Source organism: Elephantulus edwardii, unplaced genomic scaffold (genome assembly GCF_000299155.1).
Source record: "Elephantulus edwardii isolate Elephantulus edwardi_28Jun2011 unplaced genomic scaffold, EleEdw1.0 scaffold00017, whole genome shotgun sequence".
NCBI lineage: Eukaryota > Metazoa > Chordata > Mammalia > Macroscelidea > Macroscelididae > Elephantulus > Elephantulus edwardii.
In genome coordinates, this window is record NW_006399767.1 from 15,828,295 (window position 1) to 15,849,384 (window position 21,090).

Here is a 21,090-nt window from a genome sequence, read left to right on the forward strand (position 1 = left end):
AGCACAGTGCCCCTCAGCGTTCGGAGGCCAGAAGTGCCATCAGCGACAGCCGAGTCCCTGAAAGATCTTTGGGAAACGAATACATTTATTGCCTTTAAAGGTTTTACAAGCCGTGTAATCAAAGCCGTGCTTTATTAGCTTCTTGGAGACTGAGTTGAGATGTCCAAATGTACAGTTTTGGAGCTGCACGCTCGGCCCGGCTGGAATTAAGCAGATGACGTCACTCATACGTCACCAACGAGCGTCCTGGCGGGTCTTAACTCCTTGTGGGCGCGTCGAGTAGTCGCTGTGTTTGTGTACAACTTCCGGAACTCCTGCGCTTGAAACTTGCTTTAGTGGATTTGACGAGAGCGCAGCCTTTCAGGTGTTTGAGGCGACCGCCACCCCCCCCCCCCCCCCGGGCGTGTGATATCATGGGAGTCACTTGGTAAGGTTACCGGGGCCGTTCGATATTTTCGGGGACGAGGGTAGGGGTCGTTAAAGACCTTCGGCGCTTCGAGTAGACCCGGGAAAACAGCGAACAGGGCTTCCTCTCCCAGGGAGCTCAGAAGCTTGTGTGGATGCGCCCCTTCCGTCTTTTCTAGGATAAAACCTTTTTCAGGAAAAAGGTTTTATCCTGTAAAAAAAGGCGATGAGGCAATATCTCCTTCATTTTCTTCTTGCCCGTGGAGTCATAGCTTTACCAGGAGTGAGACTTCTGTCTGGGAAATAGAATCTCGGATCTGACACCTATCAGCAGGGGAAGGTGGAGGGAATGGGACGTAGGCAAAGAGGACAGTGTCGTTTTTAGGTTTTCTTCTACCCCTCCCAACAGCCTCAAAATTCAGTGATAACCAGGGTACATCTGGTGCCAGTTTGCTATTTTAACATGTTGGGTCTAGAAAAAAAGAAATTGTTGAAAATTAGGAGTTAAGGCTTCTAGTTGCTTCTTTTCTCCAGGAAATGTTGGATTAAGTACTTGGTTTCGTTTGTATGGACCTTTAATCTTTATCATGTTCAAAGAGGGCTGGAGACTGTGGACTTTTTAAAAAATGTTTTTCCTCACTCCTTGCTGTAGTGTCAGAAGTGACTCCTAGCTGATCGATCCTCTAGCATGTTACCAGAAGCTGTAAATTGCAGGGGAGGATATTCCGCATCATGCAGGTGATTGTAGACACATATACCACAGTTGATACCGTGATTCCTACTCCTCTGTAAGGGGGATATATTAGGGATGAGAGCAGAGAGTTTGCAGCGCAGTGGCCTAGGACCCTGAAAACCTCTGGAACACTGACCTTATTTTAGAGTCTTAATAGGAAGACCCTCGAAGAGATGGATTGATTCCGTTACTGGGATAGGTGTGTTGGAGACAGTGAGATTGGCAAGGGATAGAACTGGGTTTAGGGCTATTGTACATAGGGTCGCTATGAGTCGCAACTGACTCAATGACATGTAATATTACTTGTACATCATAGTTTCAGTTCAGGCATCCTCTTATGTATAAAATTAGGGCACATCATCTTTGCCTGTTAATGCTTTTTCTAATAGAGACCAATGACCAATTTTAGCAATATTAGGCTTCCTAGTAGTGCCAATTAGTTTTTGATCATTAAGTTATGCAGTGGCCTCCAAAGTTCATGAATATTTGACTGTCTTTGTTAAATACCACCTGTACTATTTATGAACACTTACTTTTAAGCATTTTCCCCCTTAAATATATTTTAAGGAGCCCTGGTGGTAGAGTATGAAATGTGTCAGACTGCTAACTGAAAGTTGTCAGCCATTTGAATCTAACAGCTGATTTGGTGGAGAAAGATGGGCAGTCTCTTCCTATAAAGGTATACACCCTCAAAAACCCAATGGAGGGCCCCTGTGAATTGGAGTGAACTCTACCACAGTGATTTTTGTTTGATTTTAGGTTTTAATGTATTTTAACCATCAGCTGCGTTCTTAGAGAGGCAGTCTAGTACAGTGGTTAATAACATAGGTATAGAAGTCAGGTTGTTTGGCTTTCAATCTTGGCTACCCCATTGGATGTGTGACTTTGGGCAAGTCCCAGCAGCCAACAACAGCTTCAGTTTTCTCATTTGTAGCACCTCATACAAAGCTGCTGTAAGAATTCAAAGAGTTACTACATGTAAAGGCTTTAAAGACATTGCCTGGCACAGAACATGGAAAGTGCTTGGTGATTTTTATCACTCCAAAGAGAAAGCAGCTTCACTTACCTTACAAGGAAATCTTGGAAATGACATTGTTTGCTTGTATTGATTGTTTTCTTAATTATATGTTGCCTCCTTCCCTAAAAGGTTATAAACTTGAGGTCCCGGTTCTCTTTGTTCCCTGGTTATTGACTAGAACTTTCTGCAGTGATGAAAATGTTCTGTAACTGCCCAGTACCTTAGCCCCTGGCTGTTGGGCTCTTGGAGTGGGAGTAACCCTCCAGCTGAGCAATTTTAACTTTAAATTCTAGGAACTTGTTTAAAGGTAAGTAGATATAGGCGGCTAGTGGTAACTTTATGTACAGCCCATGTTCAGAGCTTTAAGAGAGCTGGTAAAAATATCCTAATTCCATACAGGCTTACTCCACTGAAGAAAATGGTAGTAAGTATCCCTTTCTTGTGCTATGACTAAAATGCCAAGGCTACCTGCCACCTAAAATATTCTTCTGAATCAACGGCACTAATGCCATACTTGGGAAATACTAGTGTGTGAAGTTCATTGTACTTGTGTGAGAGTCCTGAGACCTGCACTTTATTGGAGTCACAGGCATGCTGGCTCATGGTAGGTGGCCTGATGAGCCTATGAGTAGGTGCTTCTGGGAGTGCTTGTGTGTCTCTAGTAGGATAACTTTGATCCTCTCCTTTCCAGTGTGTCCCAGATGCCTGTGGCAGAAGGCAAGAATGTTCAGCAGACTGTGGAGCTTCTCACCCGGAAGTTGGAGATGCTTGGGGCTGAGAAACAAGGAACATTTTGTGTGGACTGTGAAACTTACCACACAGCTTCATCTACCCTTGGTAGCCAGGGTGAGTGAGAGGGTCAGTAGAATGACAAGAACCTTACTTAGAGTCAGTGGACATTTGTGGTCTTTCACATACTTCTGCTAAGGGTGTAATTCTGAAAAATAAATTAATATTTGGTCTTTCATCTCTTAGACTCACACTGTTTTGGGCTGTTCTTACTTTAAACTGTTAAAAGCCGTGGGTTTTTTTTGTTTGTTTTGTGTTTTTTTTTAATCACGTGGGTTTTTATTTCAAATCGTTCTTACTGCTATCAAGTCAGAATCATCTCACAGATGATTCTCTAGTAATAATTTTCTGAAGCTGTAAACTACAGAGGACGAGATCGCCCATCCTTCTTAGAGCTGCAGGTGACTCTGGGTCACTTTTTTTTTTTTATTTTTTTAAATTTTATACTGGTTTATTTACAATATTCATATAAGTTGTTTTTTCCCCACCAGATCTTTCAACGGTGTGGCTGTTACATGTCAAAATCACCTGAGTTACCTCTTATAGGTGCAGATTCCTGGTCCCACTTAATTGACTAGCTAAAGTGGCAGGCCTCATAATCTACATGTTAACAAGTTTCCCAGATAATCTGTATGTGTTTTAAAATTTAGACTTCACATGATAAAGGTAAATAACCCAGTTGAAAAATGGGCACAGGATATTCAGATGGCTAACAAACACATGAAGAAATGTTCAAAATCCCTAGCTCTAAGAGAAAAATGCAAATCAAAACAACTCTGAGATATTATCTCACCCCAGTCAGAATAGCAAAATTTAACAGAACAATCAGCAACAGGTGCTGCGAGGTTGTGGAGAAACTGGAACCCTTATTCACTGTTGATGGAAATGTAAAATGGTGCAACCACTGTCAAAGGTGGTATGGTGCTTTCTCAAAAAGTTGCACATAGAGATACCATTTGACCCAGCAATTCCACTACTGGGAATATACCCCAAAGAGACCATAACTGATATCCAAGCAGATATATGCACACCCATGTTTATCGTGGCTTTGTTCACAATAGCGAGAAGTTGGAAACAACTTAAGTGCCCATCGACAAATGAATGGATAGAGAAGTTGTGGTATAGTCACACAATGGAATACTACACTGCATTGAAAAACAAGGAACTCATGCTATATTATTAAAAAAGGGTGACCTTGGAGGACATTATGCTGAGTGAAATATCTCCGCACAAAAGGACAAACACTGCCTAGTGCCACTGTTGTAAAACAAGACTGACATCGGGGTTGGGGGGAGTCTGAGAAAGATGGGTTCAATAATGTATACTGCATTGAAACAGATGAGGGAGAAAACTGTTTAAAAGGGATATGTGATTAGGTATTTTTGTCATAACGGGAGTCCAGAGCGAAGGCTGCATAGTGGAATGGACCTGAAGGGAAGGATTGAAAGAATTTTACTTTTCCAAGAGGGCAGAGTACTGGGAAGGGGGGGGGGCAGATGGGAGGGGTGAAAAATGCAACAATGAATGAATAAAAAAAACATAGCCAAACAGAGAGATCAAGAACTTTGAGATGAAATGGGGAAGATCTGGTGTGAAGAACAATGTAGGTGAACTTTGTAAGCAAACCAGTATAAAATAAACATTTACTTTAAGAAAAAAATTTAGAAAGACTTATGTTAGGCTCAGAAGTCTTTGTGTATGAATTTTAAAGTACTTCTTGTCTAGCACCTAAGCAGTGGCCTTGACCTTTACCAATTTTTGTTTTGTTTCTATTGCCTGATGAGATGGGGATGTGAGTTGTAAAGTGGGAAAGTGGATCTTTGAGTAAGAGTTAGGGACCCTGTTGCTCTTGGTCTTGGCTCTGTTGTAACTTGCCATTTGACCTTGGACCATTTCATAGCAAAGAGATTAAAAAGCAAGGACTGTGGTGTAGACAAACTTTTGAGTCCTGGCTCTGCCACTTGCTAATTGTACATCTCAGAAGTCATCTGTGATTATCTGCTTGGTTGTCATTTTCCTATTCCCTCACTCTCTATGTTTCTAAACTGTGTTTTACAGGCCCCATTTCTTGTTACCTTTGACCAGTAGGAGGTACTAAAGGGTGATTGCAATGTGGGAAAAGAGGACACTACACTATTTCTTTCCTCTGTGGGTGGTGTCTCCTCCTTAGTTCCAGCTCTTCCTGGGCAGCCTTGGTTCTTGGCTCAACAGTACATCACTCTTCTCTTCAGCTGTATGATGGCAGTAGCTTTCTGTGTTTCTAATCAGGATTGCCTCACTATCCCATTTGGTTTTATTTCATCTGTATTTTTATTGCCTATATTAAATTCCCTCTACTGAAACTAACTGACCTGGGTTCTATTTTTGGGCCCTTCCCAGTTCAGTACTTGCATCTATAAAATGAAATTAGTAATAGTATGTCCTTCCTATTGTTTTTGTGATAAATAAGTTAATGCATACAAAAAAGAACTGAAGTCTGATAGTAAATGTTTAATAAGATATAGCTAATGGCTGTAGTCATTGGTAGAATACCATTTGTTTTGCCTTCAGTAGGGAGCATCTAACAGTTAGAGAAGTAATAAAAACACTTGGAAATAAACACATTTAGATAGATGGCAAACTGCTTAAGTGGAACTCACTACTATAGGCTTTATTTTCCTAACCGGGCCTGCCCTTTCAAGGAGTTTATGGTCTAGTTGTGCCAAGGAATCTGGAGGAAAACCACCTGGCCAACTGACTGGAAGAGATCCATATTTGTTCCCATTCCAAAGAAAGGTGACCTGATAGAGTGCAGAAATAATGGAGCAATATCAGTAGTATCATATGCAAGCAGGATTTTGCTGAAAATTATCCAAAAACTACTGGAACAGCACATCAGCAAAGAACTGCCAGGTGTGCAGGCTGGATTTAGAAGAGGCCATGGTACTAGGGATATTATAGCTAATGTTAGATGAACCTTGGCTGAGAGCAGAGAGTACCAGAGGAATGTCTATCTGTGTTTCATTGATTATGCAGAGGCATTTGCTATGTGGATCACAACAACCTGTGACTAACTCTGAGAAGAAGGGGAATCCCAGAACACTTGATTGTGTTTATGCGAAACCTATGCTTGAACCAGTCGACAGTCTTCAGAACAGAGCAAGGAAAACACTGCATGGTTTAAAATTGGGAAAGGTGTATGATAGGGATGTATCCTATCTCCATACCTTTTCAATCTATATGTGGAACAGATCATCTGGGAGGCTGGGCCCTGTGAGGAGGAATGTGGCATCAGGATTGGAGGAAGACTCATCAACAACCTGTATTATGCAGATGATACAACCTTGCTTGCCGAAACAGGAGGGCCTGAGGCATTTGCTGCAGAAGGTTAAGGACTGCAGACTTAAATATGGATTGAAGCTCAACATCAAGAAAACAAAGATTCTCATCACTAGGCTTATTAGCAGCATCATGATAGACAGTGAAGAGATTGAGACTGTAAATAGCTTTGGTTAGCTTGGCTCCACAGTCACCACACTTGGTACCAGCAGCCAGGAAATCAAAAGGTGAATTGCATTGGGATACTCTGCTGTCAGGGACATCTTTAGAGTACTGAAGAGCAACAATTTCAGGCTGGAGACTAAGGTATACCTGATCCAGGCCGTGATCTTCACAGTTACTTACTATGCATCAGAAAGCTGGACAGTGACAGGGATGATAGGAGAATTGATGTCGTTGAGCTTTAGTTCTGGAGAAGAGTATTGAACATGCCATGGATGGCTAAGAGAACAGATTGATTTGTCCTGGAAAGGGTAAAATCAGGCTGCTCCTTGGAGGCAAGGATTCTGCAGCTTAATCTGACATACTTTAGGCATGTTGCCCGGAGAGACCAGTCTTTGGAGGACATCATGCTTGGAAGAGTGGAGGGACAGACAGTTCAAGGCAGAGAGACCCTGGACGAGATGGATTAACTCAGTGACTGGTATATGGTGGTAAGTGTGTCAGAGACAATAAGGTTGGCTCAGGATAGAGCAGGGTTCAGAGCGGTTGTCCACAGGGTTGCTATGAGTCGCAAGCAACTTGACAGCTCATAACAACAATAGCAAAGAAACAGAACACATTTGTGGCAGCCAGTTGAATGGAAATGGGAAGAGCCGTAAACTTGGAGCTTCCTCAGTTTAAGTTCCAATTATGCTTAAGGAGCCTTTATGGGGCAATGGTTAAAGCATTCAGCTGCTAACCAAAAGGCCAGTAGTTTGAACCCACTATCCATTTCTTGGGAGAAGAAGGTGGCAGTCTATGCCCAGAGAGATTTACAGTTTTGGAAACCCTGTGGAGTGGTGTACCTTGTCTTACTGGGTTGCTGTGAGTTGACATAAATGTGATGACCTTGGATTTAGGTTTAGATCCAGTTGCTTACTGGCTCTGTTCTCTTTCCCACCATGACCATTCCTTAGAACTCATGCTTGGCTCACCACCAGAGTTTTCCCCTTGGTAAATTTAGAGTGGGGCCTCAGAATTATCATTTTGCATTCCCAGGTAGGGCTGATGCTACTTGTCTCAGACACATAACGGAAAATAATTTAAATAAGCCAGTCTTTTTTCAGTTTCATTTTCCTTCTGTAAAAATTGGGAGTCAAGGGGAAGACAGTAAAACTATTTCTGCTTGTTTCAAAGTATGTTACAAGTCCTTTGTCATGATAAAAAAGTATTATAAATGACTAGAAGTTCCTTCTTTGTGAAATAAAAACTTAGTTTATTTGCAAAAGTTTTTCAAGACATTAGCAATGCTAACTGGCTCATAGAATATGTTGAGTTCATACTGTGTTAAAGTGACTAGATAAGGTAGCAAAATAATGAGATCAACTTTGGGTATCTTTATTGAATTGTCTTTAGAAGAAGGTGAAAGGTATGAATTGGCAGCATGGTGTCAGGAAGGATGTGGGAGGAGGGTCTTTGTAAATCCTGTTGTGTTCAGCAAAGGACAGCAGGGTAGAGCCTGTGTAAGGAAGTTAATAAATGCTCACTGCCCTAGCAGCTTTGTCTTCTCATTCTTTCCCATTTCTATGCTTTTACCTGTAAGATACCCTTTCTCTTTCTCTCTACATATATACACACATATATACATATATACAAATGTGTATGTATGTATGTATGTATATATATGATTGAGTCCTACCTTTTCTTCATAGCCTACTTCTGGTCCATTGAAGCTTTCCTGCTGACTTTATCTACTTGAATCACTTCCTTCTTTGAAATCCTTTATTTTAAAACATTTCTGGGCTAGCTTTCATATTTTTCTGATCTTATATTCTTTTTGAAGTTTTTAACTTACCTCTCTATTGAGATTGTAAATTTCTTGAAGTGTCTCTTAAATCTCAATATAGTGTTGAGGATAATTTAAGTTCTTATATATTTAGGATTGTAACATTCTATCCATTAACTCTTGTATCAGGGAAAGAGATCTTGCTTTCTTTTGCCTACATTCTTCCATTTCTTTGTAACTATATATGTAACAGGGAGTTCCAGGCTTAGTGGAAAGAGGTTGAGCTGCCAACCCAAAGACAAAAGGTTCACATCCACTCACTATTCTGAGGGAGAATGATGGGTAGTATCCTGCTGTGCAATTTACTGCCTCTGAAAGCCCACTGGAGTGTCAGCTATCAGTTGATTCCAGCTCCATGGTACACAACAGCAGCATATATGTATTGTTTCCCATCCCCTCTGAGAAGACTCATTTCTTCGAGAATGGAAAGAGTGAACTGGGGCTTGAAACTAGATCTTTTGCTTCCCAAATCCAGTGTTCTTTGGGCTGAAGTGAACAGTCGCTCAAGTCCCTTCTTTTTAGTTTGTTGCCACTGAGTCAGTCACAACTCCTGGCAACTATTTGTTACAGAGTACAATTGCTCTGCAGGGTTTTCTTGGCTGTAGTAGTAATGGAGGCAAGTCACCAGACTTTTTCTTGCAGAGTATTACTGGGTGGAGTCAAACTGCCAACCTTTAGGTTAGCAATCTAATGTAAACTATTTGTGTTATTCAAGGAACAAAAATGTATTATCTCACGGTTCTGACTCCTAGACATCAGAGTTTGTGGCAACAGCTCCCAAGAAAGATGCCATCCATCTGCTCAGCATTCCTCAAGAGATCTCCTTGGGCATCTCTTATCTCACTTGTGCTTTCTTGCTTCTGGGTTTAATCTACAAGATCAAAAAGTGTTTAAAGAAAACCGTACTCCCAAATGGGATTATATCTACAAGCATACCGAAAAGCCCAAATCCACTCTCCTTCATTTCCATTCCAACTCATAGCAACTCTTTAGAACAGAGGAGTGTTCTTTAGGATTTCCAAGGCCATAAATCTACAGAAACACACAACAGCTGCTGGGTTAAACTATTGTGCCATTGGGGCTCATTATCCACAGGCAGAGTGCCAGAATTTACAATAAATATTTGTGTGGGACACAATTCACTTTATAACTTCCTACTCTAAAATTCATGATCCCTGGGACATGTTACTTGGAAGGGTAGAGGGTCAGTGAAGGAAAGGAAGACCCTTGATCTGGTGGATTGACATGGTGACTGCCACAATGGGCTCTAGTGTGTCAGGAAATGTGAGGATGGCGCAGGATAGGCCAGGATTCAGATCCACTGTTCATAGAGTTGCTATGAACATACTCAAGGGCACCTAACAAAACAACAACAACTCTAAAATTCATGTTCTTTCTACACACAATAATACATTCACCCTATCTCATTCTTCTAAAGCCTTATCCCATTTCAGAATGAAGATTTCATCTTTTGGATCATCTAAATCAAGTACAACTCTGGGTTTGTTACATTCTCAGACAAGATGTCCCTAGACTTCTTAAAATTTCTCAGAAGTTCACTATTGCCTTGAGGTTAAAGTCCAAACCTCTTGAGTGTGATCCTCCTGCTGTTGTTAGATGCCATCAAGTCAGCACCAACTCATAGCATCCCTTTGTCAGCAGGATGACACTGTGTGACCCTGCACCATCCTCATAATCTCTTCTCTGCTTAAGACCACCAGTATAGTCATTGCCTCAGTCCATCTCACTGAAGGACTTCTCCTCCCTTGATATCACAGACTTACAAGCATAATGCCTGTTCCCAGGCACTGGTCCTTCCTGATAACATGCACAAAGTATGTAAGGCATGGTCTCACCTTCCTTGCCGCTAAGGAGCACTTTAGCTGAGGCATGATAGATAGGACTTACCATAGCTTGACCCTAGTCTACATTTCTAGCTTCATCCTCAGGTACTTCCCTTTGCTGCTGCTTTGGGAGCAGGCCAGTGTAAGAAAGGATGAGCCGAAGAAGGCAGAGTAGTCATGTTTAAGTTGTCATGTCCAGATTTCTTTGTTTTTATATTCTTTTGCTGATTGTACAGTTTATGATATGTACCAGTGGCATATATAAAGCATATGTGATGATTAATAATCTTTAGTATTAGTTTGTGAGCTCACCACTCAATGAGATCATTATCAATACTATATATATGTTCCTTCTGTGTAAAGAGATCAGTGATAATGGGAGTAGATGTTCATGGGTAATGTGGAGAAGAACAAACCTGACCACAGTTAACTCTATAAAGGAGTGCTGTCCCCATAACATCCACAGGACCAAGATGATAGCCACACAGTCAGACATGGCCTCCAGCTGTGCTATACCCACTTGTACCAATCACTTGGTCCAATATTTGTTGCAAAAGTTGTGGGGTTTATTAGGGAAATAGGTTATAGGACCAGGGGAAGACAGAGGATATCACACAGTGAAAATCTAGGTTCAGGCCAACAACACAAATGTGAGAAAACCTCTAGGTTCCTTCAGTTGTCCAGCAAACAAAAACCTTTAACTCTGGCTCTGTCTCCAGGGCTCCATCAGGCTACACCTTGCTGCAGTTGCTCCACAATCTGGCCACCTCTCCCTCTTATGTTGGCCCCACAGTTGTTGATTATGTAGAAGACACTGATCGAAGGGTGAAACGTGTCTGCAGTTGAGGCAGGTAGACACTATGCCCTTAGAGGAGGCTAGGAAAATGAATATAAAAGACGTTTTCAAAAATCTTCACATCACACTCTGATTCCCTCACTTTTTTCTGTAGAGCAGGCTGGCATTTACCACATGCTACCTCACCAGCTGTTCCTCTGGCTTTCTGGAAAAGCTGTCAGTATGGGGAATCTCCCACAAAGACTGCTGAGGTAGTGCCAGATTGCCACCTGGCCTTGTTCCATGCATTTGATACTATGCTTGGTTTGCTGACCAAGAAGGTGGTGATCAGCAGTCTTTCTGTCCCTTGCAGGTCAAGCTGGGAAGCTGATGTATGTGATGCACAACTCAGAGTACCCTTTGAGCTGCTTCGCTCTCTTTGAGAATGGCCCTTGCCTTATTGCCGACACCAACTTTGATGTGCTCATGGTGAAGCTCAAGGGTTTTTTCCAGAGTGCCAAAGCCAGCAAGATTGAGACCCGGGGTACTCGATACCAGTACTGTGACTTCCTAGTGAAGGTGGGCACAGTCACTATGGGGCCCAGCGCCCGGGGCATCTCTGTAGAGGTAAGATCCTGGCAAAACAGGAGTGAAGATTTGCTAAAGAGCAGCTTGCTAAAGGGTTTTAAAGATAATCCCTAGTCTCTTTATTTTTTTTTATTAAAAAAAAATGACTGGTTTGTATACAATTATTTATAAACATTCTATTTCATTAATGTACATTGTGTTTTATACATTCGTTCATATACATTGTGTTTTATGTCATTAATTATTATTGATGCATGCCTTTCATCCCCCAATCTCAAGTGTCCATTCTACTTACCTATTCCTTCACACACTCTCTCTCCCACTACATTTCATCCATTGATTTCTGCTCCTGGAGATCCCCCCAAAATCCATCCACTAATCTTTACTGTCTTGGTGGTTCCCCCCTTCTTTCATCTTCATTTTCCCTTTTCCCCTCCCCTTTTGACCAGTTACCCTGCTCCTGTTTGCTAATTGCAGTAGTCACATGGTCCTTCTCTAAGTTCTTCTCAGATTGACCCTCCCTTGTTCAGATCCTTTACAGTGTTGAGTTCCTGCTCTCTCTCTCTCTTTAGCATCCCCCTGCGCACCCCCCACCCCGTCTCTTATTATGGACAATTATGCCTACCTGATCTTTCTCTCTCCAGAATATGGGTATGCTCTCTTACTACATCTTTTAATTCATTTTTTAATCATTCAGAGAGTCTTTAGCCCAGGATAGGAAATGGAAAGCCAGGTTCACAGCATGTGGAAAGCCTAGAATGCCTGTGTTCATGGAGAAAGACTACAAGTTGAGAGGAGTAGGTACATTATGATGAGGAAGGTCTAGTTACCCACCACAGCAAGGGCTGGGGCAGCCCAGGACAGCCTCCAGTGCTGTTATCTTTTAGGAAATGAGCTTTAAATCACATGTGCCCACATACCTCTTTAGAATAAGTCTCAAATGTGTAGCGAGAATGTACCTACCTTATTTACATATATTTTTGGCTTCTGTGGTAGAAATGAGTGCCTGTGCATGTGTGATGGCTTTCTCTTTGAGGTTAAAGTTAAATTTTTAAAATGGCCTAGAAAGGCTATACCCGGAGTTCATTTATGCCAAGGAGCCCTAGTGGCATAATATGTTTTATTGGGTTGCCAACTGAAACGTTGCCAGTTCAAATCCACCAGCTGAGCTGCAGGAGAAAGAAAAGCCGTATCCTTCCATAGAGATTTCAGCTTCAGAAACTCAGTCATGGTCATTGTACATTGGGGCCATCTTGACAGCAGTGAATTTTTGTATTTTGCCTTTGAGTTTAGTAAATGTCCACAAGCTACAGATGCCTAATACCATGTGCCATATAAAAAGCTGCAAGACCTGACTTTTGATGATTTTTTATTTAGTAAGAGAGAAAAATAGACGCATACAAACTTTCTAAGGAATGTCATTACAGAGACACAGATTAGTCTGGCTATTGAGAGACCAGTGAGATGTTGCAGACATTAGGGGTTTTGATACTTTCTGGAGGAGTATTTAAAATGTCTGCCATTTTGTTACATGTCGATAAGTTGAGTGTGACCTGTAGCAACCAAGCCGAACTTTGTTCTGTCCTGTGCCATCCTCACAATCTCTGACACACTCAAGCCCATTGCCACCGTCATCACGTCAATACACCTGCTTGAAGGTCTTTCTCTTTTTCACCTCTACTACCTTTCCAAGCATGCTGACTGTAGGGAGAACCTCTCTTAGCAACACCTTTGCCTCCAGCGAGCACCCTGGCTGCACCTTCTCCAAGATGTACTTGTTTGTTTTTTTGGCAGTTCTTCTGTTATCCTTATTCATTGTCCAGCTCAGATGCATAACAAGTGACTGAAAAGACCATGTCTCTGAATTACGTACACCTTAGTCCTCAAACTGACTCTATTACTCCTCAATAATTTATAGAGGTCCCTGACTACAGGCTTTCCCAGTAAAATATGTCTTCTGATCTCCTGACTGCTGGTACCAAGTGTACTAATTATGGATCCAAATAAGATGAAGTTGCCAGTCTTCAGTTCTTTATCTATCATGATGTTTATGGGTCCAGTGGCAAGGATATTTGTTTTCTTGATGTTGAAATGCAATCCTTATTGAAAGCCGTAGTGCTTCATTTTCTGCAGCAAGTGCTTCAGGTCCTCACTTTGAACAATCAAAGTTGTGTCATCTGCATAATGTTTGTTATTGATGAGTCTTCCTCAAATCCTGATGCCACATTTTTCTTCATATAGTTTAGCTTCTTCAGTAATTTGCACAGCATATAGATTAAATAGGTATGGAGAAAAGATACAACCCTGATGCTTGTTGTTGTTAGGTGCCGTTGAGTTGTAGACGACTCATAGCGACCCTATGAACTAAAGGCCTAAGCACTGTTCATACATAGTTTCCGGAGGCAGGCCATTTCGGATGCATACCTTCCCTAAGTTTAAATACTGCAGTATTCTCTTGCTCTGTTCACACAACAGCTCCTTGATCTAAGTGTAGGTTTTATGTGACCACAGTCAAGTGTTCTCCCAGGACTGATCCCACCTTGCAACATGTCCAGAGAGTGTCAGATGGAGCTTCAGAATCCTTGCCTCCAAGGAGCAGCCTGGCTTCACCCTCTCCAGGATGAACTTGTTTGTTCTAGTAGTCCATGATATATTCAGTACTCTTTTCCAGCACCACAGCTTAAAGGTACCAACTCTCTTTCTGTCATCCGTAGTCATTGTCCAGCTCTCTGGTGCATAGCAAGTAATTGCAAAGACATGGCCTGGATCAGGCGCACCTTAGTCTCCAGACTGACATTGTTGCTCCTCAGTACCTTGGAGAGGTCTCTGACAGCAGACTTTCCCAGTGCAATTTGTCTTCTAATTTCCTGGCAGCTGGTACCAAGAGTGTTGACTGTAGAGCTAAGCAAACTCAAGCTGTCAACAATCTCGGTCTTTTTGTCATCCATCATGATGCTGCCATTCGGCCCAGTGGTAAAAATTTTTGTTTGCTTGATGTTGAGTTTCAACTTGAGGCTTGAATTTATTTTTCAGTTCCTTAAGCTTGAGAAATGCTGAGCTCTGTACATTCCATTATAGTAGTTTACTTTCTCATCCCAAGCTGCCCTTTGTAATCTGCTGTACAGCTCTTATTTCAGCTTCTCAACACTCCAGTGCCTTCTTATCTGCCATTTAGTTGAGTCTAAATCAGCAGCCTTATATAGGACATAATAGAACTGCTCCTCCCATCTCCCACCACAGATTTTAAAAGTTCTAGTCTTTATGGACCAGCAGTTAGAATCTACCAGCTGCTCCACAGGAGAAAGATGGACAGTTTTCTCCTCTGCAATTTGCAGCCTCTGAAAAACCACTGGATGGTCAGCTATGGGACACGTCTGACTCATTGGCATATCACAACAACAACAGCTTTTCTATTGATCATGCTGTGGTGTGTTAGGGGGATGCTGGAAGGTATTTCATTAATATTTTAAATACTAGCAGAGTCACCTGTTGGGCAGATTTTCCTGGAACTTTCAGGTCTTGAAATGGAATCCACAGAGGTTGTTATCCTTAGTATTAGTGAGCTGAAATGGACTAGTATTGGCCAATTTGAACCAAATATACATGTTCTCTACCATTTCAGGAATGGTAGATTGAAAAGGAATGACATAGTCATTGGCAAAAAGAACATTTCATGGTCTATTCTGAAGTACAAGTGTCAGAGATAGGATAGCTATTGTATGAGGAAGACCAGTCAGTGCAACTGTTACTCAAATAGATGCACTGACTACTGCTGTGAAAGATGAAATACTTGAAGATTTTTATCACCTTTTACATCTGAAATTGATCAAACATGCACATAAGAGGCACTGATAATTACTGGTCATTAGAATGAAAGTTGGAAAGAGAGGTCATTTGTTAATGATAGAAGCAATGTTGTAGATTGCATTATAAAATTTTGCAAGACTAATGTCTTATTCATTGCAAATACCTTTTTTTTCCAACAACTTAAAAGATTATTGTACATGTGGATTCACAGTCAACACTTGATGCCATCAGTCAGGAAATTAAAATACAGGTTGTATTGGAAAGTATACTGTCAAGGACCTCTTCAGAGTGCTGAAGAGCAATGATGTTAGTCTAGAGACTAAGGTGCACCTAATCGAGGCATAATCTTTGCAATTACTTTTGATGCATCAGAAAGCTGGACAATGGACTAAATATGACAGAAGAAGAATTAATGGCCTTTGAGTTATGGTTCTGGAGAAGGGTATTGAATGGACCTTGATCTGCCAAGAGAACCAACGGGTCTGTCCTGGAGAGGGTGAAATCAGGTTGCTCCTTGGAAGAAAGACATTTTAAAGTCTGTCTCATGTACTTTGGGCATATTGCCAAGAGGGACCTATCCTTGGGGAAGGACATCAAGCTTGGAAGAGTAGGAGTTCAGTGCAGAAGAGGACGACCCTGGATGAACTGGATTGTCACAGTGACTGTGGCAGTGGAGATGAGACAGTGAGATTGGCTCAAGGTAGTACAGGGTTCAGAATGATTGTTTACAGGGTCTCTGTGTGTCGTCATCAATGGCACATAACAAGAACAACATACACATGGATCCAAGATTGAAATTGTCAACTAGTTCATCTCACTTGGATCCACAATCCACACCCTTGGTACCAGCAGTCTGGGGATTCAGAAACGTATTGCATTGGGCAAGTCCATTGTCAGGGACCTTTCCAAAATACTGAAGAGCAATGTTGTTAGTTTTAAGACGAAGGTGTACCTGATTCAGGCTCTATCACTCATTTGCTATCTCTGAGAGCTGGACAGTGAATAAGGCTGACAGAAGAAATGTTGCCTTTCAACTGTGGTGTTAGAGAAGTGTACTGAGCATCCCATGGACTGCAAAAAAGAATAGCTATGTCTTAGAGAAGGTACAGCCAGTGTGCTCCTCAGAAGCAAAGATTACAAAGCTTCATCTCACTTACTTTGGGCATGTTGCTAGGAGAGACTGTTCATTGGAAAGGAACATCATCCGTGGAAAAGTGGAGGGTCAGTGAAAAAGGAGAGGACTCTAAATGAGATTGATTGACACAGTGACTGCTGCAGTGGCTCATGTGTGTCAGAGATGATGAGGGATGGCACATGTTAGGACAGGGTTCAGACCTGTTCACCGGGTTGCTCTCAGTCATACTCAGCTTGATGATACCTAGCAACAGTAATACACATGAACACTGGCTGGAATACAGAGGAATCACATGGGGCACATCTGTGCAAAGAGATAACGGAGCAGCCAAATAACAGGACAAAGCAAACCAGAACAGACCATCAGTTCCTCCTATGAAAATTTAAGTTAAAGCCCAAGAAAAAGCCAAAATAGAGCCTTGTGTATACCCAGATTGAATTTAGAGACCATCACATGACTAAACTTTATACATTGGACACTTATGACTGAAGACCAGGCGAATTATGGGGTGATGTCAGGTATATCATATCACATGTAAGGAAAGAAAAGGGTCATTAAAAAAACAAGAAAGAAAAGACTAAAATGGATATCAGAAGAGACTGAAAGTTGCACTTAATTAAATGTAGAGTAACTGAAGCAAGTGGAGGAAATTAAAAGAGCTGACTGAAGGATTCCATGGGCAAAATGCTGAATTATGCAGGAAATATTGCAAGAATCAAGGAATACATTGAGTCACTGTACCAAAAAGAATTGGTCAGTGGTCAGCCATTTTCAGAAGTAGCATATAATTAAGAATGATACTGAAGGCATTGCTGAAAACCAAGGCTCCAGGAATTGACAGAATACCAATTGAGATGTTTCAACGAATGGATTCAGTGATGGAGGTACTCACTTCTCTGTGCCAAAAAATTTGGAAGGTGACTACCTGGTGAGCCATCTAGAAGCTGCTCACATTTGTGCCCATTTCAAAGAAAGTTGATCTAACACAGTGTGGAAATTCTTACACAGTGGCATTAATATCATACTGAACAGTGGCATTCATCCGGGAGGCTGGGCTCTATGAGGAGAAATGTGGGGTCAACACTGGTGGAAGATCTATCAACAATCTACATTATGCAGATGACACAACCCTGCTTGCTGAAACTGAGGAGGACCTGAAGCACCTGCTGCAGAGGGTCAAGGACTGTAGTCTCCAATATGGCTTGAGGCTCATTGTCAAGAAGACAAAGATTCTCACCACTGGGCCAATTGGAAGCATCAGGATGGATGGTGAAGAGATAGAGATTGTTCACAGCTTTAGTTTGCTTGGCTCCACAGTCATCACTCTTGGCATCAGTAGCCAGGAAATTAAAAGGCGCATTGCCATGGGAAAGGCTGCTGTTAGGGACCTCTCCAAAGTACTGAAGAGCAATGGTGTCTCTCTGGAGACTAAGGTGCATCTGATACAGGCCATAGTCTTTGCAATCACTTGTTATGCATCAGAGAGTTGGACAGTCACCAAGGAGGACAGAAGGAGAATTGATGCCTTTGAGCTGTGGTGCTGGAGAAGAGTATTGAGAATACCATGGACAGCTAGGAAAACAGAGTCATCCTGGAAAGGGTTAAACTGGGTGGCTCCTTGGAGGCAAGGATTCTGAGGCTCCGTCTAACATACTTTGGACATGTTGTAAGAAGAGAACGGTCCTTGGAGAAGGACATCATGCTTGGGAGGGTGGAGGGACAGCGCAGGAGGGGAAGGCCCTCTATGAGTTGGATTGATTCAGTGACTGGGATAATTGGGATGGGAGTGTCAGAGACAGTGCGACTGGCACAAGACAGAGCAGAGTTTAGGGCTGTTGTACATAGGGACGCTATGAGTCGCAAGCGACTCGACGGCACATAACAACAACAACAACAAACAGTGGCATTAATATACTCAAGTAAAATCCAGCTGAAAGTAATTGAGAAGTGACTAGAGCGGTCATCAGGTGACAACTGCCAGAAATTCGAGCAGTAGTCACAAGAGGCTATGAAATGAGGGATGTCACTCCTGTGTTGGCTGAATCTTGCCTAAAAGCAGAGGTTTCCAGAAAGAGGTTAATTTGTGTTTTATTGACTGTGAGATCAGAAGAAATTATTGATTATATTGAGAAGAATGGGAATTCCAAGATTTGTAATTTTGCTCATGAGAAACCTGTGCATTGATCAAGAAGCAGTTACTTGAACAGAACAAGTGAAGATTGCATGGTAAAAAATAAGGAAAGGTGTGTGCCAGGATTTTATCCTTTCTCTCTCTCTAATGAGTTTGTATGCTGAGCAGATTGTTCAAGAAATTGAATTGTGTGAATAAGAACAATCAGGATTGGAGGGAGACTCATCAACACCACGCAGTATGCAGGTTGCACAATTACAGAAAAAAAGGGAAAACATTATCTTGGCAAAGAATATTAAACATTGGACTGCTAGGAAAACAAATAAACTTGCCTTGGGATAAATATATCCAGAATGTTTCTTTGAAGCAAGAATGTTGAAACTTTGGTTTTCATACTCTGGATATGTCTGTTAGGAGGGACTAGTCCTAGGAAGACAGCCTTGTGCTTAGTACAGTGTCAGTGACAAGAGAAAGACTCTCATTGAGATGGAGTGACACCAATGGCTCCAGCAGTGTACCCAGATGTAGCAACCACTGTGAGGAACTTGTAGGAGTGGGTGGTATTTTCATCTATTGTACATAAAGTCACTGTGAGTGTGAGCTGACCTGATGGCACCTGAGAGCAGCAATCTTTATAGAAGCTGAGTGCTACATCCTACTCCCAAGGAACAGGGACCAGCTGGTGGGTTCAAATCACTAACCTCTTGGTTAACAACTGGGTGCACCACCTGTATTTAAATAGGTACTTAAAGATGTAGAGGCATGGTGTTTAATAATATGTTTAGTGTTTCTATGAGTTTTAATCCACTGGACAGCAGTGATTTTAGCTTTTAGTACCAAGGGTCTTAAAATTTTGTAAATGGCCAATTAAGATACAGCAATTGTTCTCTGGTATCCTGTAACAACAGACAAGAGCAGACACGAATAGGAGGAGGATGTGGAATGCATGCCTCCCTGAAAAAATGCCGCCTTTTCTATGAAGCTGAAAAGACTGAATGGTTCTATAGAGGCCTCATGATCAGAGGGGGAAAATTGAAGAACAATTTAAAATCCTCCAGACTCCTGAATCATACAGATGAATAAACTTCTGAAACTATTGCTGAAACTATTGCTTTGCAATACTCTTTCAACTTTAAATAAAAAATAGCCCCTGAAATCCTTAACCAAACAATAGTTTAAATGAACTAATACAGAAAGTCTCCACTGAGCTTTATGCTCTTTTAATACCTATGTACATGGGTTCAAAGTGAGAACAGTAATTTGAAACACTAGAGAACAGTAATTTGAAAACGTTAGATAGGAACCTTTGTGAACGTGAACCGTTTATATTAATGTGGCTGGAACAGCTCACAAAAGGAGAGTGAGAACGGTTCCTCAACTGGAAGAATGTAATCATTGTCACTGAGTTGTATGTAAAACTTTTAAATTAAGGTATGTTTTGCTGTGTATTTTTCTAACAACAAAGGATAAAATTTATTTTTAGGGATTATGCCATAAAAAATTATGGCAATATGCGGACAGGCAGAATTCCAGAAAAAGACATTGATGCTAGTTACTGCTCTGAAACCAGGTGTCCATCGGACCATAATTTCCTAACCTTTTTCAGTTTTTATGCACCTTGCTGAGATCTATTAAGAATCCACTGTTTACTTTACACACTTCTAACTTATAATACAAGCAAGCTGTTTGTTTCTTTTTACTTTTACTAAAAGTGTTCCCTTGTCATCTCTCTAGTGAAAAGGATGAGAAAATATAAGGTACATATCCTCAGGTCTCTGCTACAATAATTGGGAAATAACTACTCCGAGTAAGAGCCCAGCCTGGGTCTACGTTGGAAGTACTATTTGGTCTGGAGGAGACCTTTTGGCTCATGTATTCTGCCCTCTACTGGTTCCTCTCTCCCTGTCCACCCATGTACATAATTGTCTTGGAATTTTTCTAAGAACTCATTGAATCATCATCACCTCTGACATAATAGAGACTATACAGTTTTGAATTAATCAGACGTACCCTAAGTCTTCCTGGGGGTCTTGTGGGAAGGCTGTGGGTTGCCATAACTCCAAGTTGAACATGTAAAAAAAAATGTCTGAAGGTAGATAGACTAGGTGTGTCTTAATTCCTGATGTGTAGATTGAATATTTTCTCAGGACCAATACTATGCTAGGTGTGTTTCTTGAGCTTAGCATTGGGGAAATGGGAGTACATGGCAGGAGGTGCAAGAGAAGCAGGGAACCTTGCTCTTGCCATTACTCACCTTCAGTCTCTGTTCTTTTGACCCTGCAGGTGGATTATGGCCCCTGTGTGATAGCAAGTGACTGCTGGAACCTACTGCTTGAATTCCTACAGAATTTTCTAGGCAGCCACGTGCCTGGGGCTCCCACAGTATTTGGGAACAGACATGATGCTGTGTACGGCCCAGCGGATACTATGGTCCAGTACATGGAACTCTTCAACAAGATCCGCAAGCAGCAGCAGGTGCCGGTGGCTGGAATCCGTTAGTGTAGCAGCTGCCTAGTGCAGCTGTGCCATCAAGGGGACTCCACAGGAGGAGGAGGTGCTG

The 21,090-nt window shown here is 41.7% G+C and overlaps 1 protein-coding gene across 1 annotated transcript; it reads left to right on the top strand.

Moving 5' to 3' along the window:
• Window positions 1–412: 412 nt before the first annotated feature.
• MED20 (mediator complex subunit 20) lies at window positions 413–21,090 on the top strand. The gene is made up of 4 exons (XM_006881999.1): window positions 413–427; window positions 2,848–3,002; window positions 11,243–11,496; window positions 20,814–21,090. Exons 1-4 carry the CDS (start codon window positions 414–416, stop codon window positions 21,027–21,029), a joined length of 639 nt encoding a protein of 212 aa, XP_006882061.1. The 5' UTR covers window position 413; the 3' UTR covers window positions 21,030–21,090.

What these genes read in the sequence shown, in the direction of transcription:
- MED20 (XM_006881999.1), top strand. An exon ending in ATCTACCCTTGGTAGCCAGG is followed by an intron (nt 3,003 to 11,242) that starts GTGAGTGAGAGG and finishes TGTCCCTTGCAG; the next exon opens with GTCAAGCTGGGAAGCTGATG. An exon ending in CCCGGGGCATCTCTGTAGAG is followed by an intron (nt 11,497 to 20,813) that starts GTAAGATCCTGG and finishes TTGACCCTGCAG; the next exon opens with GTGGATTATGGCCCCTGTGT.